A 23380-nucleotide genomic window follows, 5' to 3' on the forward strand; every position below is an offset into this window, starting at 1 on the left:
GCAATTTATATTTTTGTAAGTATTCATCCATATCACCTAGATTGCCATATTTGTTGCATTATAATTGGGCATAGTAGTTTTTAATGATTGCCTTAATTTCCTCTTCATTAGAGGTGAGGTCTCCCTTTTCATCTTGGATACTGTCAATTTGGTTTTTTCTTTCCTTTTTTTAATTAGACTGACTAGTACTTTGTCTATTTTATTTGTTTTTTCAAAGTACCAGCTTCTAGTCTTATTTATTAAATCAATAGTTCTTTGACTTTCAATTTTATTGATTTCTTCTTTGATTTTTAGGATCTCTAATTTAGTCTTCATCTGAGGATTTTTAATTTGTTCACTTTCTAGTTTTTTAATTTGCATACCCAATTCATTGACCTCTGCCCTTCTTAATTTGTTTATATATGAACTCAAGGATGTAAATTTCCCCCTGAGTACTGCTTTTGCTGCATTCCATAGGTTTTGAAAGGATGTCTCACCATTGTCATTTTCTTCAATGAAGTTATTGTTTCTATGATTTGTTCTTTAACTAGCCAGTTTTGGAGAATCATATCGTTTAACTTCCAATTAATTTTTGATTTATCTCTCCATGTACCCTTACTACTTATTATTTTCATTGCATTGTGGTCTGAGAGGGTTGCATTTATTATTTATGCCCTTTTGCACTTGTTTGCAATGTTTTTGTTCCCTAATACATGGTCAATTTTTGTGAATGTACCATGTGCTGCTGAAAAGAAGGTGCATTCCTTTTTGTCCCTATTTATTTTTCTTCACATGTCTACTAACTCTATTTTTCTAAGATTTCATTCGCTTCTCTCACCTCTTTCTTATTTATTTTTTGGTTTGATTTATCTAGTTCAGATAGAGGAAGGTTCAGATCTCCCACTAGTATAGTTTTTCTATCTATTTCATCCTTGAGCTCGTCTAGTTTCTCCTTTAGCAATTTGGATGCTATGCCATTTGGTGCATACATATTGAGTACAGATATTTTCTCATTGTCTATATTGCCTTTTATCAGGATGTAATTACCTTCCCTATATCTTTTAACTAGATTTATTTTTACTTTGGCTTTGTCAGATATCATGATTGCGATTCCTGCCTTCTTTTTATCAGTTGATGCCCAATAGATTTGGCTCCATCCTCTTACTTTCACCCTATGCGTATCTGCCTTCCTCATGTGTGTTTCTGGTAGACAGCATATGGTAGGAGTTTGGATTCTAATCCACTCTGCTATTCACTTGAGTTTTATGGGTGAGTTCATTCCATTCACATTCAGAGTTATGATTACTAGCTATATATTTCCTAGCATTTTGATTTCTACTCCTGGTCCTGCCTTTTCTTCTTTCACTATTTCCTTCTGCACCAATGTTGGTTTATAATCAGTCCCCCTAGTTCCCACCCTTATTTTACTTCCCTTTCTACCCCCTCCCTTATTTCCCCCGTAGTCTTTTTAAAATTGCCCCCTACCCTCTCCCTCCCTTGTACTGCTTCCCTCCCCACCAGTCCGTTTTTTTCTCTTCTACTCCCCTATAGGTTGCAAATCTATTCTCTGCCCCAATGGATTGGATTGTTCTTCCCTCTTTGGGTCAGTTTCAAAGCACGTAAGAGTTGAGTATTTCCTATCTCCAACCTCTTTACCCTTCCAGGGTATCAATGTTCTCCCCCCTCCCACCATGAGCTTCTTTGTGACATATAAATGTACCCCCATTTGTTTCTTTTCCCATTTCTTTTAGTATTAACCTCTTTTTTTTTTAGCTCTGGTTGTATATATATGTATATATATACATATATACACACATGTGCATGTATATGTATTTATGCATGCAGATATCTATATACATATTTATGTCTTGTCCTTTCATCCTATACAGTTTGTCACTCTTCCCTCTAAATGTAATTCTTCTAGCTGCCCAGGTGAGATCAACAGTTTTTAAGAGTTACCAAAAACCTCTTTTCTTATAGGGATACATATCATTTTAACTTATTGAGTCTCTTAAAAAATTTTTGTTGTTGTTTTGTTTTGTTTTTCTTTTCCCCCTCTTTTAAAATTACCTTTTGACGATTCTCTTGAGCTCTGTGCTTGGACATCAAATTTTCTGTTCAGGTCTGGTCTTTTCTTTATGAATGCTTGGAATTCTTCTATTGTGTTGAATGACCATTCTTTCCCCTGTAAGAATATAGTCAGTTTTGATGGTGTGAATTTTAAAAATCTCCATCTTGGTATAGCACCCAAAAATTGTGCACACCCACACTACACGGGCATGTGCTAGTCAATGACAAATCAGAAATAACTAACTGCCCACCTGGACTGTCCTAAGCCAAGCTAGAGCCAACCATTGGCACTTGTGAGACACAGGAAGTGAGGTAGGGAACAGCCTCTGGAATTCGCTCACTTCCTGTGGAGAGAGCTAGACGCGAGTTGGTGTTAGGAGCTTGGACAGGGAGGACACCCGCAGACAGCTTTCCTTCAGATCACTCACGTGAGTTAAGGAGTGATTCTTTCCACCTTGGCCCGTTGGGCCTAAAACTCCCTCTACCTTGGTCAGAGGTTGAGTAGCCCCTTTCCCTTTTCTCTTCTCTTCTCTCCCTCTCCTTTCCCTACTCCCAGTGTGATTAAACCTCCATAAACTTCATTCTGACTTGAGTGTTTCATTTTAGGAATTTCATAAGTAAATTCCTTGGCGGCCATTGTTCAATATTACATCAATCTTAAAAAAAGGTGAAATTTTCACCATTACAATGGGTATTTGATTCTTGGTTGTAGACCTAGTTCCCTTGCTTTCCAGAATATCATATTCCATACCTTTTGGTCCTTCAGTGTGGATGTAGCCAGATCCTGTGTTATCCTCACTGTGTTTCCATGGTATCTGAATGGCTGCTTCTTGGCAGCTTGTAATATCTTTTCTTTGGTCTGATAGTTTTTGAATTTGGCTATAACATTCCTGGGTGTTGTCGGTTGGGGATTAAATACAGGAGATGATCTGTGGATTCTTTCAATCTCCACTTTCCCCTCTTGTTCTAGGATATCAGGGCAGTTTTCCTGAATAATTTCCTGTAGCATTATGTCCAGGCTTTTTCTCTTGTCATGGTCTTCTGGTAGATCAATGATTCTTAAATTGTCTCTTCTCGAACAATTTTCTAAATCGTGTTTTGTGAATGAGATGCTTCATATTTTCCTCAAATTTTTCATTCTTTTCATTTTCTTTTATAGTGTCCTGCTACCTTGTGAAGTCACTTAATTCCAGTTGTTGTATTCTAGTTCTTAAAGACTGGATTTCATCCCTGGCTTTTTGATCATCCTTTTACTTCTGGTCTGATTTTCTTTGAAGGTCGTCTTTCATCCTCTTTGCCTCATCTTTCATGTCCTTTGCCTCATTTTCCAGCTGGTTGATTTTGGCTTTTTTTTTTTTAATATATTTTATTTGATCATTTCCAAGCATTATTCGTTAAAGACATAGATCATTTTCTTTTCCTCCCCCCCACCCCCCATAGCCGACGCGTAAGTCCACTGGGCATTAGATGTTTTCTTGATTTGAACCCATTGCTTTGTTGATAGTATTTGCATTAGAGTGTTCATTTAGAGTCTATCCTCTGTCATGTCCCCTCAACCTCTGTTCTGTATTCAGGCAGTTGCTTTTTCTCGGTGTTTCCACTCCCATAGTTTATCCTTTGCTTATGAATGGTGTTTTTTTCTCCTGGATCCCTGCAAGTTGTTCAGGGACATTACACCGCCACTAATGGAGAAGTCCATTACGTTCGATTATACCACAGTGTATTAGTCTCTGTGTACAATGTTCTCCTGGTTCTGCTCCTCTCGGTCTGCATCACTTCCTGGAAGTTGTTCCAGTCTCCATGGAACTTCTCCACTTTATTATTCCTTTTAGCACAATAGTACTCCATCACCAACATATACCACAGTTTGTTCAGCCATTCCCCAATTGATGGGCATCCCCTTGGATTTTGGCTTTTAAGACACTATTTTCTCATTTTAGTTCAAGTGCCTCTGTTTCCAGATAACTTATCTTAATTTTTAAGTTCTTTTCCCAATTGTCTTCAGGCTGTCTTAATTGTGTTTTGAGTTCTTCCACAGCTTCTATCCAATTCGCTGGGATTTCTGATTTATCATTTGCTGATCTCTTCCCCTCTGTTCCATTTGCTGAGTAGAAGCTGTCTATTGTGGTTTCTTTCTTCTTTTTCTGTTGTTTGCTCAAATTCACCCCTTCTTTACTCCCCGTATGTCTGTGCACTTACTCCTCTCGTTTTTTTTATTTTGGGGGCTTCTGTTAGTCTCCCCTCTTGGAGCTTTAACAGGAGATCTCTCGGTGTAGTCTCTGATGGAGGTTTGTTGGGGTTTGAGCTTCCCTGTCCTCTGGATGCTTTTGATTGGATTAAAGTCCAGCAGTCAATGAGGATGGGTGTGGAGCCTGGGCTTCCCTGAGTTCTGTAGACTTTTGATGGGATTAAGTTCAGCTTAGTTGGGATGGGTGTGCTCTGAGTCCAAAACTTCCTGGAAGGCTGGAGCAAATATGGAGGATCTCCACAGCTCTGGCCAGTCTGCCAGATCTATGCTCCCTCTCTAGCTCCTTCCCCACCATCTGTGTTGGATGCTCTGAACTTGGCATATCCCTGCTCGCAAGGTATGCTCTCCAGACTAGCACCTTTGCCCACCCAGAAGTTCCCACTGCCACTGGAGTCTCAGCACTTTGGGTGGGGGGAGGATGGGTCCTGGGACCTTCCTTCTGTCTTCCCCTTAAACCCAAGTGTTCTCAGATTCCGGCTTTTTGGGGGCATACCTTTTGAATTAAGTCCAGCAGGAGGGTTCCTTGGCTCTGTCTTGTTAAGTTTCTTTTTCAGTCCCCTAGGAGCATTCAGTTTGTGATTGGTTAGGAAGGGTATTCAGAGGTCTGAACTTCTGCTCCTTCTAGGCCACCATCTTGACTCCATCTCCCCTGTTCACATTTTAACAGTCCTTTGTTCTTCCCTTTCTATTACTTCTGACCCAGTAGTCCTCCGACTCTTCCACACCCTATCACCAAAAGGGCATAATTCCTTGGAGTCAAATTATGAAAGAATTAAAAAACAAAAGAAAACAACTGTACCACCATATGATCTATGGGATTGGAAAGCTTTGTCTACAAGGAGTTGTCTTTGAATCTGTGGAATTTAGCCATTTGAAAATGTTGTAGAAAATGTTGTAAACTTGATGCATTTGGATGACTTCTCAGCTAACCTGGTAGGGAAAGTAACAATTTAGGCCAACTTGCCTAAATCTGTATTTTTTCCAGCAACTTTCAAATTGACAAAACTTATTAAAAACTATCATTTCTCATTCATTAGTCTCTCCTCCCTATCTTTACCCCTAAATTCTCAAGTGATGAAACATATCCTCCTACCTTAAAACTGGGATGATGAGAAACCTCTGCCAGGTCTAGAAATGTGGACTAATGTATTAGGGAACAAATGATAGTCCACATAAGTGACTCTTAAGTCAGCTGTGGGTCTGATTATTTGCATGCAAAGTATCACAAGGATACAGAAGACCAAACCATCAACGTGAAATGAATGCCCTTATCAAAGGACCAAAGCATATGACCCATTGGAAGATATAAGGATGCATATGTTTAGCCCACCATTCCCATACACTTGATATGCTGCCGAATTAAAGTAAAGCAAAGACTTGTAAGTGTGTGCATTGCTTTGTTCTCATTTGGAAGGGAAGAAAGTATTTTCTTTACTTACAGGCTTCAGAGATGGAAGGAACTGACCATCCCATACTGTAAAAAATAGACTCGAATACAGGACTACAATCCCCATGAGCCTTTGCTCCACTTCCCCAGAATGCCTTGTAATCTCACCTGGGCCGAGATCGAGAAGATATTTAAGCAAAGGCTTTTGAAGGGCTCGGCCCTTTTTGGACTTCCGTTTTTGGAGCCGAGGCGTCTCTTCCATGATGTGAGGTTATTTTGTCTAGGCCTCTGGCCTAGGCACATGTTTCTTACTTGTATATTCTTAATCTTTAACCTTTAATAAACCTCTAAAAAATATATATTCCTTGCAGAGAGAAACTAATTTCTACCTGCCTCAGTCTCCCCCTCTCCCCTAAATTTTAATCTTTACAGTTGGCGACCACTAGATTGGATGAGAACTTCTCAAAAAATTTTTAGCCTAGAGAATTTTTTTTTAAAGCCAAGGTTCTCCGAGATGCTCTTTAGAAAACCATCTTGATCAGCTCCTGCCTGCGGCCCTCTCCAGCTCCTGCTTCTGCTCCTGGCCTCTCACCTGGTGCCTGAGCTGTGCTCCAGCTCCCAGCCCGACCCACCCCGGCAGTCTGTCTCTCACCCATCTGGCTTCCGACCCAGCCGGCTCATCACCCAGATCCTTGGAGCAGATCGCTGAGGACTCATTGCGACCAGCTGGTAACAGTATTGGCCACGTGGGCGGAGGGGAGAGACCAGAGGGAAAGGAGACCGGGCAATTTTCCCTTAGGCTAAGCCTCCACGTGGCTGGGGGTATTGGCCACAGGGGTATCAGAGAGGGGAAAGACAGAAAAGACTAAAGAGAAGAAACAGATCTTTTCAAACAGAAACTTAATAGCAATGGGCTGTTTAAAAGGATTTTTGACTCTTCTGTCAGTTTCATTGATTTTACCTGCCCGTCTGGGAGCAGACTCAGCCCAAAGATTCAACTTTAACTTTGGGGAGGAAAATGGGTGGCCCAGCGAACTGGAAGCCAGGCCCAGAGACGGGAGGTCTCTAGTTAAAATCTGGCCTCCGATGCTTCTCAGCTATGGGGCCCTGGACGGATCCCTTGAACCCCTTAGCCTAGCCTTTACTACTCTACCTTCGGACAATAGACATTTAAATGGATAATTAAAAACAAACAAACAAACAAAAAAACCCCAAGGAACTTTGAAGAGACTAAAGGCTACATTCTAAGGCATTTCAGACTCCAATGGTTTATTAAAAAAAATCTCTGTATTCTATTGCATTGTTTTGTTTAAGGTTTAACTTTGTGATTTTAAGTTCATATATTACTGGATTGAATATTATTCTGTGAACTGAAGGTTGATTGAATTTATTTTGAATGTACTGAGTTTTAAAATTCTGTTGTTTTTCCCCTATAACTGTGTTGAGCAAATATTATTGTGAATAAGCCCATATATGAAAAAACAGCTTTTTTTCTATTTTGCTGAGGATAGATGGACTTCAGAACTGGTTATAATTGTATTAACAACCTTTGAAAATTTAATGTGCTAAATACTCAAATGATTTGATTTTAAGGGTTTTTTAAATATGATTTTGGAATTTTTTTTAACAGTCTGGTTATTTTTGCCTGCCCCTACCACGAGGTAAGGCCCATTCTAGTAGCTGAAGTGAAATGTATTTTATAACCCCCAACCTTCCCACATGTGAATGGAAGTTGGGCAGTTAATTTCAGGGCATTTGTACCCTTGGGAAAAGCCTCCAAGAACAAGGAGCACCCCTTTATTTATGCTCTTCAGCTCACTATTTTACTTCTACCAGGATGATATATAGATTTCTTGATTATGTTCTAAACCCAAGATGAGTTTTACTTTGTTTTAAAATATGTTTAAATACCAAGGTTGAAGGATTGCTACATTTGTAAAAATTGTGACAAATGTCCATCAATTCATAGGTTTTAAAAATGTCATACAGCAACTTATGTGAAATATGAAAGTGTGTTTGTTTGCTATTGTAATTAATTGGGCTATTGAGAATTTTGGGGATTTTGGTAACTACATAGTTGTACTACTGTATTTTTAAAGATGAAAAAATTGTTAACCTTGTTCAGTTCATTTGCCTTCTACTCACAGTGATCATGGCCAGATACAAAGAGGAAATGGATCTCATTTTTTGGTGAGAAAGCCTTGTATTTTATATTTTCTTAACTGACACAGAGTGTCAATGGTTATAAGCTATATTTTTGAATTTTTTTAAAGCTCTTTTATTATTATATTTTTCTTGCATGTGCAATATACTTTTTCAGTTTTTTTTTATTATTTTTTCTCTCCTTTTTATATTTGAAGCACATGTCACCAGTATTAAGATTTTCTTTAACCTTTTGATTTTCAGTGCTACAAGTTTAAGATACATTTTCTAATGCATGCCCTAAAAAGCTTGTGACTATGAAACTGATGCCACTAATTATTTAAATAAATTATGGGACTTTGCTTAATGATTCTGTCTGATTCCAGGACAAGAGATACACACAAGAGCCATTTCATAGGGCCAAAGAAAGGCCAATCTAGGATGGATTGATGCACTTCTAAGCCAATACAAAGATCTTGAACCTAGTGTGAAGACTCAAGGTTACTATGTTTAACATGTGTTAAGACATAGGCTTTCCTTGTATCTACACTCACTCTGAAAATACTCACAAATGAGTATCCCCGAAACCTTGGCTCCTACTTGGCTTCTATAATCTGGTCCCTTTCTTTTCTGCCTCTCATAGTGTGGTACCTTTCTGTAGTCCTGGCTATTGACTGGGTAAATGCATCATTACTTAGATCATTTTGATTGGGCCCTGATTGAAGGACCTGTTATAGATTTATTTTTCTTCTACTTGGAATTTTTACACATAAGACTTTGATAGTCTATATTTTCATCCAGAAATTTTTCTTTTCTTTTGGATTTTCTGGTGTCTTTTTAATATCTCTTGCCAATTGATTCATATACCTCATACCTCAGCCATGCATCCCTAACTGATTCTGAATCTTTCAATCACCCACAACACGGGGGAATGTAAAAAATATCATTATTTAAATTGCAAAGTTTAAATTCCTTTTGAGAAGAATTTTAGGTGAAGAAGATGCTACCTCTCTGAATCCAGAACTGAACTGTTGGAGAAGCCACCATGAAGAAGCCTCCAGACCACAAGTTGCACAAAATTGAACTTTGGGTGTGGTTGATTGAACATTTATTTGTATGTATACTTTTATGCCAAAGGGGACTGCCCCCTAACGGCTTTTTGTCAATGTGTTCAGAAATTATTGGTTTTATTCTTTTTTCTCTTACCCTCACACTATTGTAATCTTTTAAGTTTATTATGTTTTTATGATCCTTTTGGGGAAAAATTAATTTTTCCACAAATGATCACACGGGGGGATGTAAAAAATAGACTCGAATACAGGACTACAATCCCCATGAGCCTTTGCTCCACTTCCCCAGAATGCCTTGTAATCTCACCTGGGCCGAGATCGAGAAGATATTTAAGCAAAGGCTTTTGAAGGGCTCGGCCCTTTTTGGACTTCCGTTTTTGGAGCCGAGGCGTCTCTTCCATGATGTGAGGTTATTTTGTCTAGGCCTCTGGCCTAGGCACATGTTTCTTACTTGTATATTCTTAATCTTTAACCTTTAATAAACCTCTAAAAAATATATATTCCTTGCAGAGAGAAACTAATTTCTACCTGCCTCAGTCTCCCCCTCTCCCCTAAATTTTAATCTTTACAATACCAAACAATTTGATGAGTGAAAGCTGAGTAGGTACAATGACTTCTTCTGCAGGACAATACAATATCATCTTCCCAGTCCCAAATATTCAGGCAGCAAAAGGGAATTGGGGTAGTGGGAATTGCCTTGAAGTTAGCAAATATAGAAAGTCAAGATTTCTTCACTCCAAAAACTGAAGAGAAGTGAAAGAAGTTGATACATAAGATAAGGGGGCCTGAGGGGAATGCAATGAGGGAGATCTGAGAAAGAAATGGAAAATTTGGGGTGATAAAGCAGAAATTTAGAAAGATGACAGGCAGACTGGGAAGAATGTTGGAAGGAGATGGTCAGGGAATGTGAATGGAAAAAACCAACTGGGGGGCATCCATATTGTGTTAAGAATCTCAGAGTATTAGCATCACATATTTATTTCATGCAATTGCAAAGACAAGACTAGTCCCTCCACTCCCACCAATCCCATAACAAAAGTAAAAGGTATTTCAAATATTTTGAGTAATAAAGATAATGTGGAAAATTTTATGCTTTCAAGATTAACTTTATTTTTTGTTAGTCATCTATATTATAAAGTTAGTTATTATTTTGACTTTGCTTTATTAATTCTTGATGTTTTGCCAGATCATTGGTTTCCAGTTGCTCAATTCTGGTCCTTAAGGCCTGGTTTTCTGCTTTAATTTTTTTACTTTCTGCTATAATTTTTTGACTTCCTCTTTCAACCATTTCCCACCTCTCTTGCCAGAAGGCTTCCATCTTTTTGATAAGCTCCAATTTAAATTCTTCCAGAGCTTGTGGACAATTTCCATTTTTTTAGAAGGTTTTGTCTGTGTTTGAATTTCCACCTGTATTTCCTCTGTAGCCTGGGTTTTTCCTCTGTAAAAATTTTCGAGGGTCACTGCCTTTTTTTGTTTTTCTTAGAGAGTGTTTGTTGGTCCTGTGAGCAATCTGCCATCACAGTGGAGGTTTTACCTTCCCTTTTTAGTCAGAAATCTGAGTGAGCTGGGCAGGTTCTCTGTGTATGGAGTTAAGGAGCAAGGGTTTTGCCTGAGGTAAGCTCTTGAATCTCCGCAGCCTCTGCTGTTCGATGTTCGCAGCTTCTGTTTGGGGCTCTTCTCTGCATTACCTTCTCAGGAGTGCCCATGGTCTATGCTCCCCCTCCCACTGGGATTTCAGGTGTAGCTGCTCTCAGGGGTAGGACTTTGGTGGTCTTAGTCAGTTCCCAAGGACCTAGAGGTGCCCCTTGCTCTCTCTAGAGGTTCCCCTCGTTCACTAGCTGATTCTGGCACAAGCTGGCTCTGACTCTGGCTCAATAGGTGAGGTGGGGGAGGGTAGATCCTGTGGAAGAGGCATGAAGGAAGAGAGGATTTACAAGACAAGACAAGCATGCAAAACAAAGTAAAGGATCTCAGCTGTCATCAAGGTGAACATTCCAAAATAATATATTCCCAGGAAAGTCAGTTGGAGCCTGGCCAGAGAGATGAACTGAGAAATTTCTGCTCTTGGGTTTCTGACCAAGAGACTGGCTTTTTTTCTGTTCTAGGCAGAGAGAGACCTTTGTGGCTTTTGATAGAGTCTGGACTTGAATTACTCAAGCAAAGATTATCTGGCTGGTTTAAAGAAGAAAAATACTTGTCCTCCACACTCTCTGACTGCCCCTGTGTCACAGCTGTGACAGGACTGACATTCCCAAAGTCCTCCTAATCCTCCTTTTAGATTAGGGACAACCTCATTCCTCTCACTTCAATTTCCATCCTGTTGTTCCCAATAAAACCCCTGACTTGAGAAGAGAAAAGAAAGGAGTTTTTCTTCATAAATCTCACAGTCCACTCAGGGGGGAGGGGCAAAGCCAAAGGCTTCAAGAAGATGGTGGTGAAGGGAGGTGTGATCAGGAAAATATGGGTTTCAAAACTGAATTGCCAAAACTGTAAAGAAAATTTTTAGCGTCTTGATTTTATGTCAAAAATAAGTGATCACCATGGGAAAAATTCTCAAAATATGAAATACCCAAGTCAGCTGGGTTTTATGGAGATTTTAATTAATATAAATGAAGGAATTAAGGAAAGGGAAAGAGACAGAGTAAGAGGAAATAGCAGGAAAAGGCTAGGGCCTAGGCCAATGGCCTAGGCTTTTTCTCTTTAAGAGAGAAACTAAGTCAGTCTTTAATCACTCACCACAAGATCTTTCCAAGCAAAACCCTAGTGTTCAGAGACCCAGCAGCCTCCTCTGACTCCTGACCTCCAATTCAGCTCCCAAAGCTGAATTAAATCGAACTACCTTGAACTGGTTCAGACAGCTCCTTTTAAAGAGAAATTTCTCTTGTGTCACTTCCCCTAAATTTTCACGTCTACCAATCACAGTAGATGCTTTTCCTAGGACAGCCCATTTTTAGTTTTCAGTTCTCACCTTCTCTGGGTAAATTATATCTTCTGAGTATTTCACACCTCTTTGCTAAATTTGCCCCTTGCAAGTTGCCTGACCTTTTAGTAATTAATTTGACCTTCATAGGTACTTAGCACCCTTTTGTATTAGATCTAAAAATAGACCTAGCTTAAGGTTTTGGCCTCACTATAAGTATGAGTTAATTACCTTCATTGTTCACTAAGGAGTTTTACAACTTTATCTTCCCCTAAAGTATGCCTAAATATGGGTGGAGTGATTTTAAAGTTCCCAATACATTCCTGATCAAATACCTCCATTGTTTAAATGGGCAATAACCTTAACCATAACCTTAAGATAATGTTCCAAGGTAGTCTGAGAAATTTTAAGATTCACAGAGGCAATAAGGGAGGAGGAGGAAATAATCTTGATCTATTAGCCATCAATAGTGATAGATAGGCAACCCCAGAGTACCCCCTGTTAAGATTAAAATTTTGTTTCTAGTAATAAAAGTATTATATTTTTATGAAGTTTATTAAAGATTAAGAAATAAAGAAAATACAAAATAAGAAAGCATGTGCCTAAGAGGGCCGAAAGGCCCATTCAATTTCACTTACACTACATCTTGAAAGACAGTGTGCTTGGAAGCAGAAGCAGAAAGAGAGTGGGTAGGCGGATACAGTCAGTTTAAATACTCCATCTCCTCTCAGTCCAGGTGAGGTTACAAGGCATTTTGGGAAGTGGCCAAGGACTCCTGGGAATTGAAGTTCGGTGTTCAAATCTCCATTTTTACACCCCTCTAGTAGCATCTCTCTATCTCTGAAGACATATCTCTATCTCCATTATAACTAGACACTCTGAAGTTTCCCCTAGTAGCTCTCTAGTCAAGCCAGAGTATATCATTTACCACAACCAGAAATATTCTCCACAGTATCTATTTCTGCAATGTTTCCCCCTACTGTAGAGTCCCTCCGGTCTTATAAGAATGGTTTTTTTTGGTCTTTTGAGGTAGTCTATAGCCATGGGTGCTGGGAAGAGGAAGAGTTGCATCTAGAATTCGGCCATGTTTACCTGGAAGTGCCAGTTATTATTTTAAAGGACATAATTTTTATCTAAAGAAGTGGGATAATAAACCAAAGATTAATTTGTCATGTTATACCAAGACACAATGTATAGTTCTGGGGACTCAAGGAGACATAAACATGAATCTCCATAAAAGTGGTTCTCAAAATGTGGTCAAGGATTCTTAGGGATATCAGAACCACTTTCAGAGGTAAGTTATAAGGTCAAATTCATTTTCATACCATTAATATGTTTGAATGTCTATAGGATAAATATTGATCAATAGAATCCATTTAAACAGAAACTTTTGGGGAGAGTCCTCACTGATTTTTAAGAGTGTAAAGGGTTCCAGAGACAAAAAAGTTTGAGAACTGTTGCTTTAAAAAAGTTTGTCTGTTACATTTTTAGAACACATAGTATTTTACTCATCTTTATTATTCCTTTCCTGCTAGTGCAATGAAGCTTAATAGAGTTTGTAGTCTTAAGATTATTAACTTTTAATTTAGGTAAAACACTGAGGCTTTCTCAATGTTATAATACAAAAGTAATGACATTTTGCTTTTTCAGGAATACATAACTTACACCAACGCCTATCCTTCAGGCCCAGACCCCTCGAAGATTCCTGCATACCCCAGCGGTTTCTAATCACCCCTGTTCCTAGAGAAAGTCTCAAGGACACTTCCCTGTGGTTCGGCTTTTCAATGTTTTTCCTACTTCCTGACCATTTTCTCCCACCCTCCTCTGACATCCCTGTCTAAATAAGCCCTTATCTCAAATTTCAATTCCTTCAACCCGAATAGAAGGCTCACTTTATTTGCTAATCACTTAGTTTGAGTTTTCGGACGGGTTGACACAACATAATGTGTAAATATCTAAACATTTATACATAAACCTATATACACATATGTAGCTACTCAGATACATACATGCACGTGGCGCGAAACAAGACAATGGGGGGCGAAGGAGAAGGGGTTGCTCCTCCGTACTGATTAAGGAGCCCAAAAATCAGAGAAGGCGGAGCAAGAAGGGCTTCCTCCTCCGGCACAAGAGAGGCCGATTACCCGCCACCTTCCCGGAAGTTATGGGATATAGTGGTCTCTCATTCCAGTAGGTAAAGAGAACCCCAAACAACCATGATCAGCTCGGAATACGCCAGAAAACCTGGTATCAGAGGGAAACTACTCACTCGCACTTCTGCTAGAAGGATACGCTAGCTAATACTTCCACCAGGGAAACCTCTGCGAACCAATCACAGACTTGCACAGACGCACGCGTAGTCTCCCATCTGGCCCAGTGAATTCTGGGAATCTGAGCCTCCTAGTAAAGCCGATCCTTAGAGCTCCATGTGTGGGCGATTGTGTGTTTAGAGAAACTCGAGAGAGAATTTTTAGGGGAATTTTGTGAGTCGGGTGGGAGGTCAGGCCGAGTCGAACTTTAGGTCCTGCTTCGTCTCCCTCTCTGGGCCGTATTTATAAAGATTGTGAGCCTGGTGGTTGTTAGGCACCACTGAAAGGCTGAAAACAGTTTTTGGAATCTTAAACGTGAAGGAGAAACAAGAGGGTAGAAAGGGAAAAAAGATTGGCTACGTCCAATAAGGATCAATTTCGCAGTCTGATTTGCAGTGAGAGGCCCCATGGTGTAATGGTTAGCACTCTGGACTTTGAATCCAGCGATCTGAGTTCGAATCTCGGTGGGACCTTCGTTTTTCATTTGCTTATTTTTTCGAGTTCGTCAATATGACGTGTTCGGAAAGGCTTTTCTGATGAAAAGAAAGAATATGGAGAAATTTACTAGTTCATAGTTCGCTCTAGGAAAAACCTTCACTACTACTGAATTACACCAGAAGATCTAGGTAAGTAGACGAGGTGGCCGAGTGGTTAAGGCGATGGACTGCTAATCCATTGTGCTCTGCACGCGTGGGTTCGAATCCCATCCTCGTCGGTTTCTCTTGCTTAACAAATCTCTGCATTTTAATCCTTTAACGGTGGGGACATGACTGGTAACTTGCACATACGTAGGTAAGTGGAATCACTCCAGTGATTGAGTTTAAACTAAAAAAACCGTGCATAATTTCCAATTTAGTCTAAATCTTCACTTAGGAAAGAATAAAAAGTTCTCCTTCTTAGCCTTTTCCTCTCTACCCTAGCATTTTGTACAACAAATTTCTATACTTTTTTTATCCAGTGATGATGATAGTCATCAGTCAGTCATTCTCATCACTCACCCGGTGACAAATTCTTTGGTCTAGATCAGTCTGTAAAACAACCAATCACAAACTTAATTAATGATTTAGGAGGTTAGGAGGTACAAAGTTGGCAAAACTATATAACCCCTGCTTTCATTATATTGACTGCTTCCTCTTCTTCAGTAAAGTTTCTTCACATCCTCAAAATTTGGAGTGGGATTTCCTAATTTCAAACCTTCGTGCTATTTGGAGCTCCTGAAATGTACTTCTCGTCGATGAAAATATACCCATTCTCTATTCAAAATCTTACAATCCAATTTCCCCATGCTGCATTCCTATTCCATCTTTCTCTGACGTCTTACAAGCAAATATCATACTTGAAGGAATTACAGAACGTTAGAACTGAGTGAATTTAGAAATAGTCGAAGATTCCTCATTTCTGAAAAACATAAATTGAATCACAGAGACGTCGATGGACAATTTGACCTTTCCTAATTCTGTTTTCAGAGAGAAGAAAATTATACTTCAAATCAGTAGGACATTGCTAAGAAACAGAGGTGTAGTTGAAGGGGGTTGCAGAATCACCTTCCTCTTATTAAAAAAATATACTTATTGTGCACAAAACGCTATCTCGTAGTCGGCAGGATTCGAACCTGCGCGGGGAAACCCCAATGGATTTCAAGTCCATCGCCTTAACCACTCGGCCACGACTACTACGAGCTTCTACTTAACTCATGAATGTTTCATTTCTTCATTTCCTTTCAGGTTAAACCCAGTATTTTGTTCAGTTTCATTTAATGTCAGATATGTAATAGATACTCAATAAATATTTATTTAACGAGAACAAAAAATGAATGAATAACTGAATGCTTTATAAGATTATTCTAAAGTTTTAATAAGCTCTCTTTTAGCAAGATAAACATGGTTCAATAGTTAAATTAATAATCTGAAAGCCCTAGAGATACCCTTTATAAGTTTAAGTTCTGCCAATTACAAAAGATCTTTTCTGAGGAAAAAATATACACAGGAGGAATTAGTGCCCTTTTGAAAGAAAATGTAATTCTTGTGTACTAAGTGTGATCAAAAACTATAACTTAACAACTGGTTTCTTGAAGGTCTTTTATTTTTGTAATCAATTAAATAACAGGGGATGTTCTTCCTCAGTCAAGCAGATCTGACTTTACCAAGTACTATACTTTTACAAGCAGATCTGACTTTACCAAGTACTATACTTTTACATATCTTTCCACTAAACCCAACAAAAAGTTTCTATTTGATCCATGAGGTTTTGAGTCCTTTATGAGGCCCAGAATGGAAAAGTGGGTAGGTTCTAAACATTCTTTTGAAAAACTTTATTAGCTTTATTAAAAAAAAAAAAGAAACAATTCGGTCCTAAAAGCTCTCCACTCTGCTACCTTAGGCTAAGAGGACTGTTTGTGACTCATTACCATTGGTGTAAGATAAAGATAAATCAAATTCTTATCTAATCTAGGAAGAATACTTGCTTTCTCCAGTGTCACCCACTTTTTTTCTCCAACTTAATACTCTCAACTTTTCACTTTATATTTTCTCTACTTCACCAATCATCTTAATCGCACAGGCTTACTCTCTGACAAAATAAAAATTATGGTTACCATTATTGGACACATCAGGTAACAGTGATGATAAGTGAAGTTTTTAAATGCAACATATAACCGATAAAGGTTAATGATATGTTTTTGGGGTTTTTTAATTCAATTTTATTTGGTTTCAAGGTCAGAATTCTCTCTCTCTTCCACTTCCTTTCTAATCCTCTCCTATCTCTCTTTGAGAAAGAAAAAAAAGCAAAACCTGTAACAAAGATGTATAGTCGAGCAAAAGAAATTCTGTCATTGGCCAAAAAACACATCAAACAAATGAAGCCCTGAGTCTGCACTCTGAGTCTATCACTTCTGTACATGGAAGTGAATAACATGATTTTTGATATATTTCAAAAGAGGACATATAGCAAATATTAAAAAGTCCACATTAATTTTTCTTTTCATCTTTTCGATTTCTTATTTTCACTCTGAAGCTAAATAGCATTCATATTTTCAAATGTAAAGTTAGGTATCAATTAAAACAAAAGTGATAGCCACGAGATAGCAGAGGATGGTTTCGATCCATCGACCTCTGGGTTATGGGCCCAGCACGCTTCCGCTGCGCCACTCTGCTAACTGCACAACGTAGATTTTTTTCTTCTTCCAATTGGCTACCTCGTATCCACAAATGACATTATTTCTTGTTTCATTTGCCTTTTTTTTTAAAAAGAATTTTCTTCCCAAACCCAGAGGCGTTCCCATGTTATTCCCCGATCCCGAACCATTCTACACCCCCAGACCAAAAAATAAAAACAAAAAATTGACTTGCTTGTCCTAAATTGTGACTGATCCTTTGAGTTTAACAATCTTACTTTCGTACATTCTGAAATGAAGTGCTGCCTGTGCATGTGCCCAAGTAAACATTCCCACATATTTTCCCAGTTGATGGAATGACTAATAATCGCTTTTTTTTAACGCTCCATTCCCTCCCTTCTTCTTCCCGTGCATATGGACGCCAGAAGCAAACACTAGATGCATTTTAATTTAATCTCTGGTGGGTACTTGTGTCCGTTGGCTACAAACCTTAAGAAGCCATCAGGCTTTTGGGCTTTTTGCTCTAAGCTCTACAAGCTTATGAAATAAGAAAGAACACAGAATTTTTCTTGAAAGCTGTCTCTGAAAATGCCTCGCCTAAGTCCAAAAGAAAAAGGAAAGGGAGAAAAAGGCGTTCTTAAAGATGGAATGGGCGGTTTAGCAGAGAGAACGTAAGAATCTTGGCTTTCTGGAACAGGATCTGCCGCCAATAGTGTCAGAGCCAAAAGGGGCGGAGAAAGAGGACTCAGAAAACTTCGTTCCCGCCCGCGCGCTTTCAGTTCCCAAACAGGTCGGCTAACTGGATATATAAGGGACTGCAGCGCTCGAAACGGCACTTAGCTTTTCGCAGCTGATCAGCTAAATCATGTCTGGCCGTGGCAAGGGAGGAAAGGGCTTAGGCAAAGGGGGTGCTAAGCGCCACCGGAAAGTTCTCCGAGATAACATCCAGGGCATCACCAAACCTGCTATCCGCCGTCTCGCTCGGCGTGGTGGTGTCAAGCGTATCTCGGGGCTCATTTATGAGGAGACCCGCGGCGTGCTCAAAGTCTTCCTGGAGAACGTGATCCGGGACGCCGTCACCTACACGGAGCACGCCAAGAGGAAGACAGTCACCGCCATGGACGTGGTCTACGCGCTCAAGCGCCAGGGCAGAACCCTCTACGGATTCGGAGGCTAAAAAGGCGCTCTTACTAACCCCGCAAGAAAAAAAGGCCCTTTTCAGGGCCCCCCAACTTTTCATTAAAAAAGCTGTAACTAGTCCTGCTTGGAGTATTTTAATTTGTTTCCACAGAACAAGGCTGCATTTCTATGCCTTAACTAACTTTGGGAACTCAAATAGACGGCTCAGTAAACAGTTTAAACAGATTTTTAGCGGAAGTATTGAAGTAGCAAAGGAAGTGTTTGGGATCCGTGGCGGGGAAGTCCAGCAAAACAATCAAGATTAACTTGGAGCTTCTATGAGACATTTCAGAGCAATAGACTACCATGTTCAGAACTTGCCAAATTCTCATTCTCAATCTCCATCCTATACTGTAGCTTTTTTTTTTTTTGCCTCTTAACAGTCTTAAGGTTATGCATCAAGAATTCTTTTGGAAATAACTACCCAAAGGGGAAAGATAAGGTATTTTTATATAGGAAATCTGGATCTATTCTGGACTATGAAGGGCTTTAAGTTCCAAACAATGGAATTTATATTTTATCTAAGAAGCAATAAGGGACCCCTGAAGCTTCATAAACATAAGCCCCAATAGAAAGGCCCCAGGAATAGAGGATGGGTCAGGGCTTAAGTTATTTGGTGCTTGAAGTCTCCCATACACAAATTGGGTGAAACCCCTAATGACTAGTTTCCTGCTTGATTTATCTTCTCAGCATAGTGGGATGAGGGGCACAGTCCCTTGTCCCACCCTATCATATAGTTTAATACTTAAAAAAAAAAGCAAAACAACATGCAGCATCCTCTGCCTTAGATGCCCTGTGGCAACCTCTGAAATCAGACTGATGATCTAACTGTCAAGATTGTCAGGATTTGTTGCTATTTCTGAGTTGAGGGTTTCCATAACCATATCAGTTGCAATCTCCTACCTCTCCCACTCTAGTGATATCCCATGGTTTGCTCCATCTAATGGCTTTTTTTTTTTTAAATCCTTTTCACCTTGCTGATGCAAGCTGTCCTGATATGTAAAGCTGAATGTGAGTGAATGTTAACCTGTTTATGGTGCCCATATAGAGAATAAATAGGCTCATAACTTTAGAGCATCACTTGAAAGAATTAAGAGTTTCAAACAATGAATAAATTTAATGGCATCTGTGTTCTTTGTTACTATTTAGTACCCTCAGCTTTGGGACAATTCAGATAAGAAATGTCTCCAAGTTTTCTAACTTTACAATGAATAATAATGTTTCAAGGCCAGTCATGGAGTGAGCCACACTTTCTTCTACATTTTCTCTTCCTTCCTCAATCAATTATTATGCTCAAAGATTCCAAAAAGTAGACTTGGGAATGGAGATAACAGATAATACCCCACCAGTCACTGTCCTAGAATTCCTCTGAAGCAAGGAAAAATCACTAGCACTTTCTACATAGAAGTGGATGATTTGGAAGCCCTTGTTATCATCCAATGAATTGAATACCAGTTGTGATTCATGGAAGTGGGGTCACCAATAGCTCTACTGTATACCAAATATTGTGCTAAACACTGGTGATATAGAAAAAAGGCAAAAACACATAGTCTCTTCCCTTAAGGGACTACTGTTTTGCTGGGAGAGACTACATGCAAAAAACTAAGTATATGCAAGATACAGAGTGCAAATGGAAGATAATATCAAAGGGAAGGCACTAAGTAGTGGAAGGGAGGAAGAAAGATGGGAAAGGATTCATTGAGGAGATTTGATCCTTTAAGTTTAAATGTTTTAAGTTGAATGTTTAAGAAATCCATGAAGGCTAGAAGGGAAGGGAGACAACCAGTTAAAAAAAAATAGGAGTGTTCTATATGAGAAACAGCAAGGAAGCCAGGCCAGTTTCATTGTATCAAGAATACATAAAAGCTTATCCCCCATTGCCTAGCCCTTACCACACTTCTGCCTTAGAGCCAATACACAGTATTGACTCCAAGATGAAAGGTAAGGATTAAAAAAAGAGAGAGAGAATACATAGAAGGTGATAAATTGTAAGAAGAATGGAAAGATAGAAGTAGCTAGACTGTAAAGTACTTTAAAAGACAGAATTTTATATTTGATTCTGAAGGCAAAAGAAAGCCACTGCATTTCATGGATTAGGGAAGTAACATGGACAAGGGTTCATTTTAGGAATATGACTGACAGCTGGGTGACTTCCCCCAACATACAAAGCCCAGTCTTCAAATTTGACCTCATTTTGGCAGATCATATTAAATGTCATTATACATTCACCGGCATTTGGAGCAAATTGACTGTTAGTTTCATTTCTGTTGACTTAGAAGTTGACTTTGTGTTTGCTGTAAAAAATAGGTATATTTATGTTGAAATATTTTTAAATATGTTGAAATATTTGTTATACTTGAAAAAAATCCAATCATTTTACACATTTTATTTTTTCCAATTACATATAAAAACAAACATTTCTTTCTAAAATTTTGAGTTCCAAATTCTCTCCCTCCCTTCTCTCCTCCTCTCTCTAAGATGATAAGCAGTTTGATATAGGTTATACCTGTGTGATCATGTAACATTTATTTCCATATTGGTCATGTTGTCCAATCATTTTTTACCATTGCTTTACATCCCCTAAGAGGGTCACATGTCCCATAGTGGGGACATTCTATTTTTAAAAATTTTAAAGAATGAAGAACCATACTTTTAAAATATAGTTTTTATTCAAGAAGGGCCAACCAGAATTTAGGTTAGCTTCAGTCACCTATTCTGAGGTGGTCAACAAGTCACCTAGATTTCCCAAGGCAGTATTAAATGTAATAGACTTAGAACAGATCCCCTTGAGTAGGAAACTATACTTTTATCATTCATTCATTCATTCATTCATAGTGATCCATAGGCAGTATAGCATAATGGGAAACCAGTATTTACATGCTTTGCTATCAGCTAGTTGTGTCTCCCTGGACAATTTACTTGGCTACTCTGAGCCCCAGGTTTTTAAACTGTAAAACTAGGAAAACAAGACTTGAACTATTACCTAAAACAATTTTTGTAAAAAAAGTAATTTGTAAACCTTAAAGTGATATATATAATGTATATTAGTGTTAAGTGAAAATATACTTATTTGAGGCCTACAGCACAAGTTAGGCACTATGGAAGATAAGTGAATAAGATACGGTTCCTGCCATTATTATTAATAATAATACCACAAACTTACATAGCCCCATAAGTGGCCATCGACACAATTCCAGGATGGCCAAATGTTGTCACTGTGCACTATTCTTCCCTGCCTTTGATGTGTTTCAAACTGATTTTATCTTTACCTCCCTCTTTGTTCCTTCATTCTACATTCATTCATTAAACATTTTTATCTTCAAGAAACCATGCTAAGTTGATCCTATAAAACAAAATGAACAATGTTTGTCCTTGAAGGTGCTTTCATTCTGCTTGGAGATGCAACATTTTCACAGTAAATTAAATGTAAAATAATTTAAGGAGAGAGGCAACAGTAACAACTAAGGGTCCAAAGGGAGACCTAGGAGATGGCAAACCCTGAAGGAAGCTAAAGATTCTAAACTCAGCACAGACTAGTCAACAACTACAAAGTTCTAAAGAAAATGCAGAGTTCAGGCCCAGCAAGTAGACACGGTTGGTGGGAATACAGAGAATTCAAAAGGAAATGTTGTTTAATGTCTGGGAAGATAGATTAGATTCGGACTGTGGAAAGCTTCAGATGTCTGCCTGGCTGAGGAGATTCTAGTTCCCTTAAAATCACCAGAGATATTGAGCATATAAACAGGCTTATCTGTGCTATGGGGGCTTGGTGGGAAACCTGTTAGAAAGAGGAGATATTGCTAGTAAGGAGATCAATTAGGAAGCTATTTAAATAGCTCTCCCTAAACTTGCTCCTCTTCTTACCTTCATTATAGATGCCTTTTGTACCACCATTCACTGGGCCTTTCCTTTATATCCCCTCCTTCTCTCTGACTTCACCTATCTAATTAGTTACTGCAGTGAACCTTTCATGACTTCATGGAATGGAATTCCTCTTCCCAGGTGTTTGTGACATACCATTCCTCCTGAGTACACCAAAACTTAGAAATCTCAGTTCAAGGCTGCATAAACAGTTCCAAGAAATCCTGGGAATGGGTTAACTCCCCTGTTCACATTCTGGGGAGGATTGGGGAGGATAGATTGTGTAAATCTGGTGTGCTGCTTACAATAAAGGCTCATTATCTTTGCTTTGATAATGGTCCAGTCTTTCTTTCTTGTGACTCTGTAGCAGTCCCCAGCAAGTTACCAAGACCTAATCACAACACTATTGCAAATCTTATACCATCTGAAAGCTTTGCTTCTGCTACAGTGCAATGAAAAGCAAGATGGATTTGGTAGAGGAGGGTCCTTGTCCAAATCCTACCTCTGCCACTGTGTCCCCTTGGTTAGGCATATCATTGTGTGGGCTACAGGTTTATAGAAATGAAAGACTTGAACCATATGACCCCCATCAGTCTTAACTGATGACCTAACAAGCCTAGTTCAGGTCCCCAGGAGAGGTCTTCATTGGCCCTTGGATCAAGCACATTTGTATAAGTATATCCCTATCTCTGCAAAGAGGAAGAAATTGGTGTAGATGACTTAAATGGTTTGGAAAAACAAAAAAAAATGTATATTAAGTATTCCTTATGAGGGTAGCACTGTGCTAAGTGCTGGTAATTCAAGCTGAAGATTGAGCCAACTCTCTGCTGTCAATGAACTCATATTCAGTATATAGAACAGGATTCAGTTGAAGGACTAGGAGGTCTTCAGGATACATTGGTAAATCACATGAAGATTTAGATAGCATGTTAGTAGTGAGATAGTAAGGCTTGGTGGTTCTCCATATTATCAGCAGGATTGTATTTAATAATTCCCTGGTCATCCAGGGTCACTAAAGAAAAAGAAAGGAGGACTGGAGAGACCATGAAGAACTGAGGGAGTTGGCCTGAAAACTTGAATGGATCAAGGTCTCTGTGTTCCTG

At 39.0% G+C, this 23380-nt stretch overlaps 1 protein-coding gene, 1 long non-coding RNA gene and 4 other non-coding genes across 6 annotated transcripts; 3 read left to right on the plus strand and 3 right to left on the minus strand.

Annotated features, from left to right (window-relative positions):
- Positions 1 to 9981: 9981 nt before the first annotated feature.
- LOC107651017 (uncharacterized) lies at positions 9982 to 14162 on the minus strand. Its single transcript, XR_001627323.2, has 2 exons — positions 14086 to 14162; positions 9982 to 10796 (listed from the first exon to the last, which is right to left on the minus strand). It is a non-coding gene; the product is annotated as an uncharacterized LOC107651017 (long non-coding RNA).
- A 364-nt stretch (positions 14163 to 14526) lies between these two features.
- On the plus strand, positions 14527 to 14598 carry TRNAQ-UUG (transfer RNA glutamine (anticodon UUG)). Its single transcript has one exon. It is a non-coding gene; the product is annotated as a tRNA-Gln (tRNA).
- A 160-nt stretch (positions 14599 to 14758) lies between these two features.
- TRNAS-GCU (transfer RNA serine (anticodon GCU)) lies at positions 14759 to 14840 on the plus strand. The gene has a single exon. It is a non-coding gene; the product is annotated as a tRNA-Ser (tRNA).
- An 876-nt stretch (positions 14841 to 15716) lies between these two features.
- On the minus strand, positions 15717 to 15798 carry TRNAS-UGA (transfer RNA serine (anticodon UGA)). Its single transcript has one exon. It is a non-coding gene; the product is annotated as a tRNA-Ser (tRNA).
- A 1407-nt stretch (positions 15799 to 17205) lies between these two features.
- On the minus strand, positions 17206 to 17277 carry TRNAM-CAU (transfer RNA methionine (anticodon CAU)). The gene has a single exon. It is a non-coding gene; the product is annotated as a tRNA-Met (tRNA).
- Positions 17278 to 18066: 789 nt separating this feature from the next.
- On the plus strand, positions 18067 to 18494 carry LOC100013421 (histone H4). Its single transcript, XM_001364460.4, has one exon. The coding sequence runs from the start codon at positions 18103 to 18105 to the stop codon at positions 18412 to 18414; it is 312 nt and encodes a 103-aa protein (XP_001364497.1). The 5' UTR covers positions 18067 to 18102; the 3' UTR covers positions 18415 to 18494.
- Positions 18495 to 23380: the final 4886 nt, after the last annotated feature.

The sequence above is a fragment of the Monodelphis domestica genome, chromosome 2, assembly GCF_027887165.1.
Source record: "Monodelphis domestica isolate mMonDom1 chromosome 2, mMonDom1.pri, whole genome shotgun sequence".
In the NCBI taxonomy this organism is placed as follows: Eukaryota; Metazoa; Chordata; class Mammalia; order Didelphimorphia; family Didelphidae; genus Monodelphis; species Monodelphis domestica.

Coding starts and splice junctions, on each gene's coding strand:
- LOC100013421 (XM_001364460.4), top strand. CDS start 18,103: ATGTCTGGCCGTGGCAAGGGAGGAAAGGGCTTAGGCAAAGGGGGTGCT.